This window comes from Arvicanthis niloticus, unplaced genomic scaffold (assembly GCF_011762505.2).
Source record: "Arvicanthis niloticus isolate mArvNil1 unplaced genomic scaffold, mArvNil1.pat.X pat_scaffold_588_arrow_ctg1, whole genome shotgun sequence".
Classification (NCBI taxonomy): Eukaryota; Metazoa; Chordata; class Mammalia; order Rodentia; family Muridae; genus Arvicanthis; species Arvicanthis niloticus.
Genome location: NW_023046210.1, coordinates 15,594 through 34,142, shown reverse-complemented (window position 1 = coordinate 34,142; position 18,549 = coordinate 15,594). Strand labels below are relative to the sequence as shown.

The following is an 18,549-nucleotide window of genomic DNA, read 5'->3' as shown; positions in this document are numbered from 1 at the left end:
CCCTAACTGGATGTATTCTAAGGGCAGAAACAACCACAAAAATACACTGGGCCTATTAAGTAAGGTCACTGTTAATGGCAATATTCATATTGTGGATCCATTTTGTCTCCAACTTCACCAAGTATAATAGAACATCCACCATCATGCACAATTTGACTTGACACCAAAATACTTTATCTGCTCAGTATTCTTGCCAAAATGTCTGACCTCTACTAAATCATGAGGAAACAATCAGATACACTCCACAGAATGTTAACCTAAAACATTCTGAGTAAAATAAGGGCTCTAAACCATTAAAAAAAGATTAATGTCATTTTGTTGTTGTTTTTTGTTGTCACTGCTATTGTTGTTGTTGTCATAGACAGTGTTTCTCTGTATAGCTCTTGTTGTCCTGGAAACTCACTTTGTAGACCAGGCTAGCCACAAAACTCACAGAGATCCAACTGTCTCTGCCTCCCCAAGTGCTGGGATGCACTACCATTGCCTAGAGATTAACGGCATTTTTTATCTTATTTAAATTTTTTTAAAAGATTGATTCATTTATTTATGTAAGTACATTACAGTTGTCTTAGACACACCAGAAGAGGGCATCTGATCCCATTACAGATGGTTGTGAGCCACCATGTGGTTGCTGGGAATTGAACTCAGGATATCTGGAAGAGTAAGCAGCCAGTGCTCTTAACCACTGAGCCATCTCTTCAGCCATAATGGCATTTTTTTAAAGTGAGGGTATTGTACTACATTAATTTAAAGGAAGAAGACTGAAATTACAACAAAGTATAATATATGATATATGATATATAATACATAACATATAATATATAATATATTATTTATATATATATATATATATATAGAGAGAGAGAGAGAGAGAAGAAAGAGAGAGAGAGAGAGAGAGAGATTGGTCCCTAGTTCGAAATAAAAGTAAAATATTTTAATTATTACAAAAAACAACTAAGAATTTGAAAGAAAAACTGGTTAATTTTAAGGATGTAAAAAGAATGTTCCAGATATATAGAACATCTTTACTCCTAAGAAATACATGCTGAAATATTTAGGAGAGTCATACTGTCTACACTTTAATTCCCAATAGTTCATCACAAGTCAGACTTAGAATATGCACATAATATATCTATATACAGTGAGCCCAAAAGAGACTAATGTTATCAACTGCTGAACTAAAGTGACAGTCGTAAGCAATACTGTTATGTATCTGATGGTTTGAGTGTACACACATGTCACAGGATGTATATGGAGCCACTGGGAGTTGGCTCTCTCCTTTCACTGTGAGTCAGATGTCGGGCCTACACAGCAAGCTCTTTCACCTGAAGTGGTAGTCTTTCAAAAGCTGATTCCACAAACTTCTCTGCAAGCGTGAAGCTTCTCAAAACACAAAGGGATAATGTTAAGACGTCCAATGCTATCACAGCCACTCTGCAGGGGCCTAAGACGCTGAGTTTCTCTTTTTCAGCATAAGTACCATTTTGAAATTAAATCCTCAAAGGACTTCAGCCCCAAATTCCACCAATTCTTCAATATCACCTAATACACACTGCTTTTAATGCAATCAACTTGCATATCATCTACAGAGGAGAAGGAACTTTTAAAAAAAAAGAGAGAGGAAAAGGTGTGAGAAACAACCCCATGAACCTTTGCCAGAAATGAACAATTATAAAGCTGTCTTCTTTACTTAAGAGAAAAATGTGAATTTCCCGATTCATAATTAGGATCTGAGAATTCCCACAGACCAGATGTAGGGTTCAAAGTCAACTCAGTTACCATTAATACACTGGCTGAATGCCAGTCAAAGATAAATTATGGCCGTCCCACCTGTAGCCTTCTGATTCTCAGAACTGTGGTCCCTGTGAAGGTGCTAGGTACATGGAAGCTTTGCAGTCATCCCAGAAAGAACACATCCACCATAACTGACCCAGGCCATTAGATACAGAGTCCAACAAGACAAATACAGCCAAAGTAGTAAGAAAGGACCCAAGTCTCAGAACCAGTCCACAAAGCTTCTTGGTGGCCACTGCTCAGGAAGCCCTGCTTCTACTCCTCACAACTAATGACCTTCTGGAAGGCCTCCAGAGCTACAGCATATATGTAAATTCTGGGAAATCAATAAGGTTATTCTAAATAAATAAAAGTTACCCAGGAAAAACACATAAATATTTAAAAGCTGTGTGAACTAGAGATTATAGTTATCTCTGTTCTTTTAGCTTGTATTTTAAACTGAAAATTAAATACTGGTCTATCACAGTTACTCTGTTTAGGTTTTCCAAGACAGAAAAGGTAAAGATGAAATGGGCAGAGTGAGGGGCCGTGCTTAGAAGCAATGTTCTCATGATGGTATTTTCCATCATAACGCTCCGTAGGCCCTGGAGTGTTGCCACGCCAGCAGCCAATTTGAGCAGAGTGATATTTTAAAAATAATGTTGAGAAGGCAATCCAGGAATAAAGGTAGCATGTGATATGTATTTCAAACACTGACTTACCATCTGCTCTTGAACGTCCCTCTTTGCTTGGGAAAAGCTCTGTTGTAACTCTTCAAGTAAGACCTCAGAGGCTTGGGCTCTTAAAACAAGTGCAGATATCTGAATAGAAGATATACAAGTGAAAATACAGTTAAAGCTGGCTATCTGAAGCTAACCCTGCATCCCATTACTCCACACAAGTCCATGAGAACCACTCATCTTTTATTCAACCAATGTGCACATTTGCTGCATAGCAAGACTTTCCAGTACCCAGAGCATTAGCAAAGCTCAAGTCACAAGCTGACATATATTAGCAAACAGTAGCAATTGGTCCTTAAAATGATGAAAACCCACATGACCTAGTTATGAATATATTTTTAAGGGGTTAAAAAAAAAAAAAGCAATTAAAAACTAGAAGCCTGGGGCTGGAGCAAAGGCACGGAAGGTAAAGGTACTTGTTGCTAAGCCTGAGTTTGGTCCTAGGAACCAGAATCCATATGGTGGAAGGAGAGAACCAACTCCTGCAAGTTGTCCTCTGATCTCCGCACATGTGCTATGGCCACATATTTTACACACACATGGTGTATGCATGTATGCACACAAATAAATGTTATTTCTTTAAAATGGAAGGATATGAAGGAGAGAAAGAGAGGAGACGGCACACCTTTAAAGGATAAATAAACTCCTTTCTGAGTACAACCTTCTAAGGTAGGTATTCAAGAGCAACTGACACCGTTTAACTCTTGACTATTTTGAATTAGTGTTAATATTCATGGGGAGGGAATTATTTGAAAACTAATCATTCACACACAAAAAACTAATAAAAATAATTCTCTCTACGCATTTAAAAAATTATTGTTAGAATTTTGTTTCTAGCTGGGCTGTGGTGGCACAAACCTTTAATCCTAGCACTCAAGAGGCAGAGGCAGTCGGAACTGAGTTCAAGGCCAGCATGGTCTACAGAGTGAGTTCTAGAACAACACAGACAAATCCAATCTTTTAAAAAAAAAAATTGTTCTTAATAATGGTAGGTTGTCCCTACCTCTCAAGAGATGAGATACTAGGTGTGTACTTCCACCCCCAGTTTATACAGTGCTTGAGATCAAAGCAAGTGCTTACACTAGACAAGCACTCCATCAATTGAGCTACATTTCCAGCCAGTAAGTCTAGCTTTTTTTTTTTTTTTTTTTTTTTTTTTTTTTTGGTTTTTCGAGACAGGGTTTTTCTGAATAGCCTTGGTGGGATTAAATAATCCTTGCCGGGATTAAAGGCGTGCGCCACCACTGCCCGGCAAGTCCTATCTTTCTTATTAATGAGGTTATATCAGGGTGAACCCAGTAAACACACACACACACACACACACACACACACACACACACGGAAATCCAAAGCCCTCAGAGCCATTAGAAATGCATTAAGTCTGTTAAAAGAAAAATCTTGAATAATAGATAACAAGATGCTGGAGAGACAACTCAACAGTTAAGAAACTTGTTGCTCTTGAAGAGGACCAGAATTTTGTTCCTAGAATACACATGGTGGCTCACAACTATCTATAATTCCAGTTGCAGGGGATCAGACCCCCTCTTCTGACCTTCCAGGGAACCAAGGATGCATGTGGTACATATACATGCAGGCAAAACACATACACACAATTAAAATATAAATAAAATCCTTTACACTTTGTATCTCAGATAGAATTGCTAAATCTTCAAATCAGAAGAAACAAAGCAACTATACTTTCTGAAACCATAAATGGAATTTAACAAGCGAGTCCTCTCCCATGCATCCCTCACCTGGTGGCTGGAGTCCTCGGCACTCTGCTTGAGAAAGTCCTCTAGCTCCTGTTTCTCTTTCATTGTCTTCTCTAGTTGGTCATTAGCTTGCCTGAGCATTAACTGCAGTTTTTTCACCTATATAATTTAAAAAGTCAACCAGAAAGAAGCAGTTGAATTTTTGCTGTTGTTGTTAACCCAGAGCCTCATGCATGCTAGGCAAGGGCTCTACCACTATGCTAAACCCTCAACCCATAATTCTTTTGTGAGTTAAAAAAAAAATTGGGGGGGGGGGGGGGTAGGGGGGATTATCAATACAAAAAACAAAAAATGAATGACCTCAAGAATTATATTGTGCTTTACAGTTAGCAACAGCTTTTCACATACATATTCTCGTTTGAAAACCTCTTCCCTGCTAGGCCCCTAGGATTCAGAAGAACCTTATAAATTTTGTAAAAGTGAAATTATAATGTTTTTCCTATTTAAAAGCAATTATGCCTCCAAGTTGCTAGGCTTCAACGTAATTCCTCTAATTATCTCCTCTCCTCTGGTCTCATCCTGGCCTTCCTGTGCAGCTCCTTCTCACACTAGCTTATAAACTCACAGGCCAGTCATGTGTCCTAGAACATACCATTCTCTTTCATGACTCTGTACATTTCCCACCTTGAATATATTTTCCCCTTCCCTAGTTCTTCTCCCAAGTGCTACCTTTCCTGAACCTACAGCTAAGCTACACAGCCTCCTCTAATCTAGATGTTCATCTCTAAGAACCAGACAGACTGAACTTGTGCTTCAGCTTGTAATGCTGAAAGCTCCTTATGGGCCAGAACCATCTTTCAGCTGTATCTGAATTGCTAGGATCCAGTAAAACACCAGGCAAACAAGAGGCATCTACAGAAGTCTACAGAAATAACTAAGGAATCCAAGACAGCCTTTTCCCACATCAGAGTATCAAAAGCCTACCATATTATCTTAGTTGTTTAAGTAGCTTTAGAAATCCACCTGTAAGCTATTAGTTAATTTAAAAAGACTACAGATGAGGAACTGAGTATCAGTGACACCTGAAATACCAGATCTTTATTCTAACCTTCAATTCTGATGGCAAAGGCAGTAAGTAATCCTCATAAGAACCAAAGAAAAATACTCCTTTCCTGACACACTCTCACAAGGCTACTCTTGTTAAATGCTACACTGTTACCAATGCCCCACTCTTCTACTCTGTATTTGGAAAAGAACTTTACCCTCAAGTCCAGTAGTCCAAGCCTGCAAGAGCTTAACTTCTATGCCCTACAAATCACCATTAATCAAGTCAACAAATTTACAGCAAACAGGCAGTAAGCAACGAATCCAAATTCTGGTCATCCTGACATCCGGCTGGCTTTTCCAGTCAGAGGCCACAGTAAATTTTACCCTCTCATATCTGTACCACTAAATTCACTGTGAGGATGAGGTTAGGCCAGCATCAGGCTTAAGTGTTTGGGTAATGGGGTGCAAAGAAAGGCTAAGGTGCTGTTAGCACCTCTGAGGGCTAAGTTGGCTGGTATAGTGTTGGCATGCTAATGAAGAGTGAATATCCAGAGTCCTACTGAGTTCTCATTAGAAAGTAGCTGCCACTGTTGCCACTATATGTGCTAGATTATTCCATAGATACACTTCATAAAGCAGACAGAGAGAGAAAAAAAAAAAAAGACAATTCTATGGCTCTAATGAAACTCACCTGGTCTCTCGTTTCAGCTTCCTGAATCTGAATTCCTTGTAACTGTTTTTCATAATTGGAACACATATCACAACGTCTACCAAGCTTATTTCCAGCATTATGTACCTGAAGGGCGCCAAAATTACCACGTATCAGCCAAAACAAAATAATTCTGTCTCATACTCAAGGAATGAACGCACATTCTTATCAGTGTTACTCTAATGCATAGCACAGAGTAAATGCTTCAAAGATTTACAGGAAAAAATTAAAATAAAATATAGTCAGTCAGATTCTAAAAGTTGTAACCTCTAGTACAAGTATGGTAGAAAAACAAGGGACACAACTTAGCACCAAGGACCACAAAACACCACATTTGAAGAACACAGAAAGCAAACAAGGTGCTACACCATGCACTCAATACTACCTAACCAAAAGGAGGAAGAAGAGAAAGGCAGCACCAAGTCCCCCATCACAAGCTCCAGGAAGCAGCATGTTCTTGACATGCCCAGCATGGCTCAAGGACAATTTATTTAGGTTTAGCAGGCTGCTGCATTTATCAGGTGCTTCTTTTCAGAGAAAGAGCCCTAAGAAGGGAAAGCACTAAGGCCAGAACACCTACATTCTAACGCAGGTTTTGCTCGCTCTCTCTGAGCCTGTCTGTAACTGAGCACAGCTATGGTCCGCCGGCCTCACCTATAATCAGAAAGCTCAGAGGTGAGGTATGTGAAAGGGCTTGGGGTCTGTAAAGCAGTGTACAAACACAGCTTAGATTCCTTTCTAGTTTTGTTTTTCCAGATAGGGTTTTTCTCTGTGTAACAGCACCCTGGCTGTCCTAGACACATTTTGTAGACCTGGCTGGCCTCAAACTCATAAAGACCCGCCTGTCTCTGCCTCCTGAATGCTGGGATCAAAGCTGTGTGCCACCACACTGATACTACTTAGATTGTTAATATCTAATCTTTACATTTAAAAATATTTTGAGAAAAATTACTTTTCATCAAGGGTGCCTTTTTTTTCCCTCTCCCATGTTTCCCAATCCTCCTTAAACCCACACTCTATATCAGGTACTTGACCAGTTCTACATTTTATAAACGTAAAGGAAAAACGAGTGAGTCATAGCATTCACTCAGCTTCAGTAAACTGAAAACTCCAATTCAGGCTGTTCTGTGGTGTTTGTTAACACCATTGGCTAGCCAGCTTCCTGTGACAGTCAGATAGAAGAGATAAAGCAGACTCGACAAGGGGTGGGTATGTGCTAACACATTCTTGCTGGCAGCACAGGCCCGAACTGACTCCAGGAACTATCTCCTAAATCAACAATGAATAGCAGTTACCTAATTCCTCCAGTGAGAAGAGAGCAAACTGTAGTTTGCTCACCTACAATCACAGTGCTGGAAAGGTGCAGGCAGGAGGATCAAGAGACAGCTTCTGAGTTTCAAGGTCATCTTCACTGTATAGTAAGTTGGGGCTAGCTTGGGCTACATGAAACTGTCTCAAAACAAAAAGAGAACAAAAGAAACAAGGTCAGAATATCTCACCTCTTTCTGCAGGAGATTCCATTCCGTCTCACTCACTAAGCGGTAACCACTAGGAGATACATATGCACTCTCCATACCCTGGGTAACACTGGAGAGGAGGGACGCTGTCTCCTCCTGCTCAGGTGTCATTGCCTTAATTGCTCTTTCTTGATCTTTGGTTAACATAAATCCACTTGGCATCTGTAGTGACCCAAGGGACACAGTATCAAAGTTCTCAGAAACAGAATCTGCTCCAACCAGTGGTCCAAAATCCGACTCATCCAAATTTCCAGCAGATTTTGCTTTGTAGTTATAGCCTAAAGCTTTGGATTGCAATGAGCTTGCGGTTCCCAAGCTGTCTGTAGACTGAGCTCTCCTGAGTCCATCTTTAAACATGTCATTGTCCGACTTACTGAATGGATCTCCAGATGGTAACAGCAAGTCTGCATCTAAGGAATGGACTGACCCATGGGTGCTGTCTAAATGCTCCTGAAACGTGAAAAGACATTTTCAAGTTAGATAATTCTCTGAATCCCCAAAGAGAATAACTACCATGTAATGCGCACGCACGCACGCACGCACACACACACACACGGCCACACATTAAACATAATCAATTTGCTGCCTTCATATAATCACTTAACAACCACTTATCAAGGAAATCTCTTCTGTATGCTGGGTACTACTCAGGCACAGGTTAGACATATAAACAAAATACAGCTTCTAATTTTAAGATATGTACAGTTTCTTGAGAGTTTAAGCAAGCAAACAGGCTCTTATAATACTGTACAGAACCATACAAGATAGAGATGAACTCATGTTCTAGGACCTCGAGGAGAAACATCTGGTCAGGAAATGAGCTGGCAAACATCACAAGCAGCTAGCTCAGTGTTGGGTGTGTAAGTGTGAAGAGCCTGCTTAAGATCCAAGTACAGACACTCATCAGACAGATGGACTCAGAAGTCTTTGGATAAACAATAGGAAATAACCATTGTACAAAGATAACTAAGTGCAACCTTAACCCCAGCACTTAGGAGGATCAGTATACAGAGCTCTGTGAGTTCGAGGCCAGCCTGGTCTGCGTACTGAGTTACAGAACAGCCAGGGCTATGTACAAACTTTTTGTTTTGTTTGTTTTTTGGTTTTTCGAGACAGGGTTTTTCTGAATAGCCTTGGCTGTCCTGGAACTCACTCTGTAGACCAGGCTGGCCTCGAACTCAGAAATCCACCTGCCTCTGCCTCCCAAGTGCTGGGATTAAAGGTTTGCACCACCACTGCCTGGCTGTAGAAACTTTTTATTTTCATGTTAATTTTTCTATTTTCTTTCAAATATTTTCACTCATCTGAAATTGAAATTGCTGGGAAAACAAAACTAGTTTAATTAAGCCATTGATGGCAATTGTCCCAAATAATAACAAAAGGAGACTAAAAACCCATTCTGTAAACTTTCAAAATAAACTTAAAAACCCTAACAATCAGGGCTGGAGAGATGGCTCAGTGGTTAGAACACAGACCGTTCTTTGAGATGGCCCAGGTTTGGTTCCCAGCACCCACATGTTGGTTCACAAATATATTTAAACTCCAGTCCCAAAGGAATCCAATACTGTATACACATGGTACACAAACACAAGGAAAATTACATATAATAACATTACATTGTTATTTAATGAAAACATTTATATCAGTAAAAAATAATAATAACCAATTTGATAAGTGGTATGTTATGTTTATTCTATAGTTCACTGTGTTTTCGCATCTTGGAGTCCTGACCGTCTAGCACTAACTACTGCCTACTTAGGGATATGTAAACCCAACAGTCTCGGAACTTGTAACCCCAAATTTCACCAAGCCATTACTTACCCTGTTCCAAATCACCCGGAACAGGTAGATCCCAAACAACTAAAGCAATTCCTATGACCCAAAGGCTGCCAGAATTATTCAAACTAGCCAGTCCTGAGTTTCTCTGTGTGCCTGTACGGCATGTCATGGCTCTCGGTCATTTCTAGGAAAAGCATGGGACGGCAATGCACAGCAGTGGCACAAAACTTGTTCAACACATACTGGGCTTGAGAGAAAAAGAAGACAGAAAAATGTAATAGCAAAACTGTTCCAAAGATACTGCCTTCCTCATGCCGCCAGCCACCTCATAAATTAAAACCTGGTCACAAAGTAGTAGGGAAATGGCCAAAGAGCTTATAGTACATTTATATTAAAATTCGATTAAATGGGTTAAAAAATTTAAGAGTGACAAAACGTTAAAGTAGATTTAAGCAAGTAGGATGCTCATAAATATGTGGTAACAATATAGAGTATATCTGCCAAGTTCCAGTCAGGCATGATGACATATACCTGTAATCCCAGCACATGGAAAATAGAGGCAGAACGCACAGAAGCTCAAGGCCAGCCTGGGCTACATAAAGGTCTGTCTCAAACAAAATAGAGCAAAACAAACAAGCAATATAAGTGGGAACATATTTCTGTTATCCTGGGAAAGAATACAGAAATAGGAGATTGACACATGACAAAACACTAGAGACAGTTGTCTCTGGGTGGTCAAAACAATTATTTTTATTTGTAAAGCCCTTCCTGCACTCCACAAATGTTCCATATTTTTCTATTCCTTTCATAGTGAAAAAGCATATTCTAAGTACAAAAATAAAGATGACATAAGGTTGTTTAAAAATATTAAATATCCTTAGCAAAAAATCTAAGTCTCCAAGTATTCCATATTGATTTTCATTTACCAGCCAAATTAAATTATCATGAATCTGAAAATAAAACAATTATATTCAAATTCATGAAACAATTATATTCAACACTGAAAATACAAAATATCAGTCTGAAAATAGAAACACACACACACCCAGAGAGAGAGAGAGAGAGAGAGAGAGAGAGAGAGACAGAGAGAGAGAGAGAGAGAGAGAGAGAGAGAGAGAGAGAGAGAGAGAGAGAGAGAGAGAGAGAGAGAGATTCTCTCACTAACTCAGTGTGGATGTGGGTTGTAGAGAACTGAACCTAGAGCCTCACGCATGCTGGCAGAGCACTCTACACTGAGTGCATCCCCCAGCAGAAGGTCTAAAACGTATTTTAAAGGCTGGGAAATAATATGCATGGTAGGAGAAAGCTATTAAAAACAAACAAAAATAAGAAAAATACTTCTTTATAAATCACACATTCTCCTTTCCTGTTTTCTAAACGTTGCTGGGTAGATTACTGCATGATGCAAATGCCATGTAATATCTGGCTGAACACAAAGACACAGACATTCTCCTGGGAGTCTAAGTATTAAAAAATGCAGAGCAAAATCGGGCCAGCAGCCCTTGGTGTGTACTCCAGAACAAACAACAAAAATGTACAAAAACAATGGCATCATACTTTTCAGTGTCTGCCAGAATTTTAAAAAAAATTTTTTTTAGTGCCAAGGATCAATAAAAATGAAAATACAAGCCACCTGTAACTGTACTGCACATGGCTCAGAGTAAATCTGTAAATTAAACAGAAACAAGATACCTGTTAGGCAAATATGTTCAACTGAACTACAACTCGCTCACCAGCTGGGAAAGAAGGTGAAAGTTAGGGAGGTGTGTATGATCGAAGTCTCCACCTTTCCAAGACTGGATATCAGACACAGAGCCTTACACATGATAAGCAAGCACTCAACCACTGAGCTGTAGCTATGGTTCTTATGCAAATACGACTATCAGCAACAGGGATGACACAAACAGGACTTAGAAGCATGAATCACAAGCAGTCAGGCCCAATTGTACTGAAGTTAAGAACAAGAGGTAAAGCTAGAACGGCCACTCAACTGGAAAAGGAGGATCCTTAAGTTCTACCCTAAAGGCACTAGGGACAGGCATTGTTTCCTTTACTAAAGAGGGAGCATCAGCTGGGAAGAATTAACAGGAGAATTTTAATAACCAGAAAGAGGAAGGCAGGCATTCCACATTAAGGAACCAACAAGTGAGGGAAACAGCTTGGCATAAGAAAATGACCAATATGGCTATTAGAAGATTTTTTTTTCTGGCCCAGAGAAATAATAGGTCAATGGGTAAAAGTACTTGCCACCAAGCCCAAAGACCTAAGTTCGATCCCCAGGCCCCACAAGATGAGAGGAAAGAAACAGTCCTCTGACCTCCACATGTATGCTAAGGTGTTTCCAGACCCCCCCAATACTAAAGTAGATTTGTTTGTTTGTTTGTTTGTTTGTTTATTAAAAAATCCTTCTTGGGGCTGAAAAAAAAATGGCCCAATGGTTAAAAACACTTGCTGTTTTTACAGAGGACCTGAGTTTGACTCTCAGAATCCATGTCAGACAGCTCATAACCACTCCAACTCCAGAGGATCTGATGTCTTTTAGACAGTGTGGTTATGTGCACACACATGTACAAACTCTCATAACCACACATAAGTGTGTCCACACACCCAATTTAAAAAATTAAAAAGAAAAAAAAAATCTTCTTTCAAATGGACTCAACAGTCTACACAAGGTTGCAGTGGTCAGTGGTGCTCTGTGTACAAGAGTGGTCTGACCGCAACCATACTTAAGGAAGAGAAGAGAACCAGACAGTACTACTGAGGGTGCAGCAGAGGAGGAAACTTAAAAGTAGAACACTCCACGCAGAGGCCCTTGCCATACGGTAGGTGTGACTGACAGACAACAGGCTTGACACCTGACATTTGCACTTCTGGGCCTCTTCCGCTTCCCAACAACTGCACTCTTCCTCGAAACATCAACGTAATCTGCCAAAGTTTACCTTCTATCCTCAGAACTTACGCCGTAATAATACTGGAACTGAACAAGTGGCAAGCCTCTGTAATCAACCCAAATGTTCAGGAAGCTGAGGAAGAAGTAACCTTGAGAGCAAGGTCAGCCTGAACTACATAGCAAGACCCTGTCATTCCCCCCCACCAAAAAAGCATGTATTTAGCAATATTTATAATTCACATTAAAAATAGACGCTAGGGCTGTAGGTGTGTTCCCCGGTAGAACACTCTTCCATATGTGTTTGATTCCCAGTACCCACTGGTATCTCCCAACCATTGGTAATTCCAGTTCCAGAGGATCTAAGGTCCTCTTTTGGCCTCTGTAAGCAGTGCATGCACATGGTATATAGACATATATGCAGGCAAAATACACTTAAACATGTATGTGTGTAAATATATGTGGGTAAGGATGTATGTATGTATGTATGTATGATATATAAAAGATTATACATATAGTACATATGTAAAAGGACATCAGGCAACTCTTGAGAAGTCCACATTTAAATGTGTCTTATCCTTCCCCCTTCTATTAACTCTGTGCTTAAATCTGATATTTAAAAACAAAAACAACTTCAATAATCTTCCAATTCCACTTCAAAACAAAACTAAAAAAACATATCATTTAGAAACTTGTTCTTATGTATGGCATTTGAATTAGCCATAGTAAAGAAATATCTAGTAACTTTTATCTAGTAACTTTAAATGATAAATGAAACCAGTATGCTTCAAGTAGTATTAAAATGCTGTAAGAACAACTACAACAACAGAAAACAGCTGACGTTCATCTCATTTTCATCTACATACTTTCCACACAAACAAAGTGCCCTGGTTATTTATTATCTTATCAAGTCGACACAAGCTAGAGTCATTTGGGAAGAGGAACCTTCAATTCAAAAAAGATGCTCCCACTAGAGCATGTGCCTACGGGCAAGCTTGTGGGACATTTTTTATGTACAAGGGCCCGATCCATTGTGAGCTGTCAACTCTGGGCAGGTAGTTCTGATTGTACAAGAAAGCAGGCAGAGTAATCCAAGAGGAGCAAGCCAGAGCCACATTCCTCCGTGACCTCTGCATGAGTCCCCTAACACCACGTTCCTGCCCTGAGTGTCTGCTCTGACTTCCTTTGATGATGGAGTGTGACCTGAAATTTGGTCTTGGTGTTTAATCACAGCAATCAATACCCTCACTAACCTACAAGGTGATTGACTGATGTAGAAATAAACTAAAAATTATGAATTTATGTATAAAAATTTTTTGAGATCCTTTGAGTCTCGGACTCCAGAAGTCTCTCAGCTCAGCCTCTCCCTGCAGTATACAGAATAACTGTCGTCATGGACTCACTTTACCTCTTCATTTGATAATGGGGTTGAAGATTCTTCTTGAGTTAAAGCACACACAACTGGTATTTTTACTTCTTCTTCAGTATCTGCTTTCTTGTTATCTTTTCTCTTATTGATCTTTTGTTGTTCATCCTCCTCCTAAAAGTTAGAAAGAAACAGCATCATTTAGTTACCCAGGTAATCTATATGTAAGCAGCATATAGTTCTTCCACCACTCAAAACAAGAGCAGAGATCTTTATAAGAACTGAAAACTGGACAAGAGAGTATTTGTTCTGCATTCAGTAGAAGGGGCCTCTGGTCAAGACAGACATTTTACTGTACTGTAAGCACAAAGCAAGCAAATCAGAAAGCAACATTTAAGAAAGCACACTGTATGAAAGTAAGACAAACAAAAGAAAAGCAACCCCCTGCTCCAGATAACCCAAAAACCGGAAAACTACATTGAATAAATCTTATCTCACCATGGAAAACAGAAAAAGTTATTCTGACATCATACTCCCATTGAAAACATGCGAAAATTCTGGTACTACCAAAGGGAGCTGTAATCCCAGCAGCCTGAAGGCTGAGTCAGGAGGCACAAATTCAAGGCCCGGTTGTGCTACACAGTGAGACTCTATCTCTTCTTTTAGTTTTCTATAAAACTAAAAGAAGAAAAGAAAGAGGGAAGTGAGGGAGGGAAAAGATAGGATATGAGGGACATACATAAAACACAAAAGGATGCCCGAAGTCCAAACAGTGACCCATTCAACAAAGATAAATGTACCGTTTCTGTCTCATGAGAAGAACAAGCATAATTACAACACAGAACAGGACACACAGAGTTCTGCAGGAGGAGAAAAATATAACTGGTTTTGGTTTCATTTAAGAGAGCCAGCAAAGGGAACCCAAAGGATCTAACTTCTAGAGCTGAATCTCAAAAGACAGGAAGAGAAGGCCACTTAAGGGCTCAAGAGAAACAAAGCATTTGTAAGACAGAGGCCCAGAAGACTAGACCTGTGGTGGAAGTGCAAAGGGGTGACCAGACTGACACATGAGCAGGTACACGAAAAGTGAAGGCCAGGAACAAAAAGGTGGTAATTAAGTAATTAAACTCTAGATTGAATTGCTCAAGCATGGGCACTGCCATTGCCATCACGTTCCTTTGCTTGCTTGCTAATCTACAATGGAAATGACTATGTAATGCCTGCCTCACAAAGCTTTTGTTTGCTGAAAAATGCTTTATAAAGCCTCAGCACAATGCTACCTAACACAATAAGCTTTAATGAAGGGCTTCAACGATCATCTTAAAAGTAAAAAACTGTTTTAATGAGATTAAAAATCTACACTTTAGGGCTGGAGAGATGGTTCAGTGGTTAAGAACACTGACTGCTCTTCCAGAGGTCTTGAGTTCAATTCCCAGCAACCACATGGTGGCTCACAACCATCTGTAATGGGATCTGATGCCCTCTTCTGATATGTCTGAAGAGAGTGACAGTATACTCATTACACTGTACATACATTAAAATAAATAAAACAAAAAATAAATAAAATAAACAATTGTTTTTTAAAAAAATCTACACTTTAAGCATAAATTTAAAAACAAAATTAAAATGAAAACTGAGAAACAAAATCTAACCTAAGTCACATAGAGCATTTTAAAATATTTTACTACCGAAAAAAAGCAGACAATACTTTAACAGCTAGTCAAGGGAAATACTTGTACACATATACACTATGCCAAAGGATACCCATTGTGACACTCTCTGAGATGGGGAAAGCACAAGAGTGGAGGTAGTTCTGGATGTCCACTACAGAGAAGATAAAGTCAATTATGGCTGCTATGCTACCAGTTAACAAGAGTGAGACAGAACTGGAATATAAACAAACCCAAGATAATGCTTATGGGAAAGCAAGGTATAAAATAATACTCAAAAGCATGTACAAGTTATATGGGGAAGGCAATACTAAGTACATGGTCACAAATACACACAGAACTAATCTAGAAAGACACTATCAAACTGATAGATGAAGTTACTGGAAAGAGTAATGTGCTTGAGCACTTGATATTATTTCATTTGTATTTTAAAATATGTCCATAGACTTATTCATTTTATTTCATGTGTTTGCCTACATGTATGAATGTTATGTGTGCCATATGAGTGCTAGTGTTCTCGTAGGCCAGAAAAGGACATCAGAACAGGGCATCTGATCCCCTGCAACAAGAGTGAATGGTTGTGAACTACCATGTGGGTGCTGGGAATTGAACCTAAGACCTCTACAAGAATAACAAGTGCTCTTAACCAAGGAGCCATCTCTTACGTACTTCATTTTGTATTTAAAACAAGCACCTTTTTCTATGAGAAAGTATTAGTATTTCATTATTCAGTGGGGTTGGTTGGCTCTCACTACCTAATCTGGGCTGGCCGTGAAACCATAATTCTCCTTTCTCTGCCTCCTAAGTGCTGGGATTTCAAGTGTAGGCCACTACTCCCAGCCTCTACCCTATCATATTTTAATCAGACTTTTAAAGCAAGATCACCACAAATTTGGCCTACTCTGAAAACTCAGAAGTCCTAAGAAAACTAAATAATGTTCTCAGAAATACAGACAGCTGCATCCTCCACTCACCAAAGGTGATTTCTAAATCAGTTTCTTCACACATGAGAAAATGCATAAGGCCGACAAAGTCCTCCCAATGGTTTGCTTGGGTTTGAGCAGAGTTTTGCTGCCCTCAGAGTTGTCATTCTCCAACAGCACACCAAGGGCTGGGACTGTAAGTGTGTGCCCCCCACATCTGGGTAGCTACTGGGATTTTTTTCAAAGTGACATTAAAAATAAAATCACTAAGAGAGATTTTGCACAATGGGGCAGCATCTGCCTAGCATGAGCAAGACCCCTCAGTTTGATCCCCAACATCACAAATAAATGATAATCAAGTGTCACAAAACATCTTGCTCCAGCTTAGGTTAACCTCCAACATATACACTACAATATAGACAGGAGCATGATTACTAACCATGATACCTAACAAACAACTGTCTGGGGCTGGAGAGATAACTCAGCATTTCATAGTGCCACTTGCTCTTGCAGAGGACCTGAGTTTGGTTCCAAGCATCCATATCAGGAAGTTCACAACCGACTGTTAACTCCAAAAGGATCTGTGCTCCCGGCTTCAATGTGCACTAAAGTAAACATCCCTCCCCCAAAACACTCACAGACACAAATTAAAAATAAAAGCAATCTTTTTTTTTTTTTTTTTTTTTTTTTTTTTTTTTTAAAAAAAAGAGCCTATTCACCTGATCTTTCTTCTTCAGTTCTTCAACTTGTCGGAGCTGCTCCGAAGTTAACACAATCTCCATTCGCTGCATGTCTCTCATCAGCAAACGCTGAGATTCCAGAAACTGGTCGTTGGCCTTCTGCCATGTATGCTTTAACTGGTTGTGTTGTTGTCGTTCTTGCTCCAAGAGATGGCAAACTGTTTAGGAGTGCCACCCCACCCCCCAATCAAAAACACTGTATTTTAATGGTAGGCAATTTCTTTAGCATAGGTTTACTACAGGTCTGGCCAGCATTCTATACTGTGAGTTAGCCTTACGACTGACACCAAGAGCAATCTACAAGTAAATATAACAACTATTCCCACACCACCCCTCGAAACCAAAGTCACCCCAACTATGACCTTAGGAACAGACAAACAACTTCTGTGCTTTCTAAGTTTTAGAAAACCTGGATAAATTTTTTTAAATGTTAGGAGTTGCTTTACTGCAGAATTTAGAGCTGTTATTATAGTTATGGTAAGTATCTCTATGCTGTCTTGGGACAAGACGTGATATACCATGCACAAACTTAATATGAGAAAATGCATTGTTTTAAAAGCCTTCAGAGGCTCTTTCACAACCAATATGATAAAGCATGGCCTCTGTAGAATAGAGTCTCTATGGCCTGTCAAAGGTCCACCACTCTAGTACCACATTTTGTTTCCTGCACACTGATTTGCTGAACTAGCTGGGAGGGTAGGGACAAGGGATGGGACTGATCCACTGTGTAGCCTAGGAACTTCTCTGGTGTGTGCCATCCATCATGCCTGCTGAACCACTTGCGTACACACCCTTAGCTGTAGCCAGAGGTCTGTTCCAGGCTTCACAAAACACTTAAAACTTGACTTCAGAAAGCAACAACAACAAAAATTTTTAAAGTAAATTTTAAAAGCATCATGTGACCATGACTTCTTTCAGCTGGTATAATGACCTACGTCTGAAGTCCCAGCTAATCAGGAGCTTAGGAGTTCAGGAATAGTCTAGGCAACTTCTGCCTTCAAAACTTTTTAAAAAGATTTATTATTATTATTATTATTATTATTATTATTATTATTATTATTATTATTATTATTATTATTTTAATGTGAGTATACTGTAGCTGTCTTCGGACACCCCAGAAGAAGGCATCAGATCCCATTACAAATGGATGTGAGCCACCATGTGGTTACTGGGAATTGAACTTACAGCAGTCAGTGCTCTTAAGCGCTGAGCCATCTCTCCAGCCCAAACTAGTATTTCTTTAAGTGCCACCCCAACAATTTTTTAAATAAACTGTATTGTTTTGATTTTTGGTTTTTCAGGACAGGGTTTCTCTTTGTAGCCTGGCTGTCCTGGAACTCAGTCTGTAGACCAAGCTGGCCTTGAACTTAAGAGATGCCTCTGCCTCTCTGCCCCTCTGCCCCTCTGCCCCTCTGCCCCTCTGCCCCTCTGCCCCTCTGCCCCTCTGCCCCTCTGCCCCTCTGCCCCTCTGCCCCTCTGCCCCTCTGCCTCCTTAGTGCTGGATTAAAGGTGTGTGCCACCACCATCTTTTGGTTTTTTGCTCCTGTTTTTTTTGGGGTTTTTTGGTTGTTTGCTTGTTTTTGTTTTTTGTTTTCTGGTTTTCAAGACAGGGTTTCTCTGTACAGCCTTGGCTGTCCTGGAACTCACAATGTAGACCAGGCTGTCCTGGAACTCAGAAATCCGCCT

General features: G+C 39.8%; 1 protein-coding gene across 1 annotated transcript in view; it reads right to left on the bottom strand.

Annotated features, from left to right (window-relative positions):
• LOC117702225 (rab GTPase-binding effector protein 1-like) overlaps nucleotides 1-18,549 on the bottom strand; it is a 46,548-nt gene that overhangs the window by 13,621 nt on the left and 14,378 nt on the right. The window contains 6 exon segments of the mRNA XM_076706408.1: nucleotides 2,496-2,594; nucleotides 4,268-4,384; nucleotides 5,964-6,068; nucleotides 7,481-7,948; nucleotides 13,573-13,704; nucleotides 16,843-17,021. Of these exon segments, the coding sequence (XP_076562523.1) occupies nucleotides 2,496-2,594; nucleotides 4,268-4,384; nucleotides 5,964-6,068; nucleotides 7,481-7,948; nucleotides 13,573-13,704; nucleotides 16,843-17,021 (1,100 nt within the window).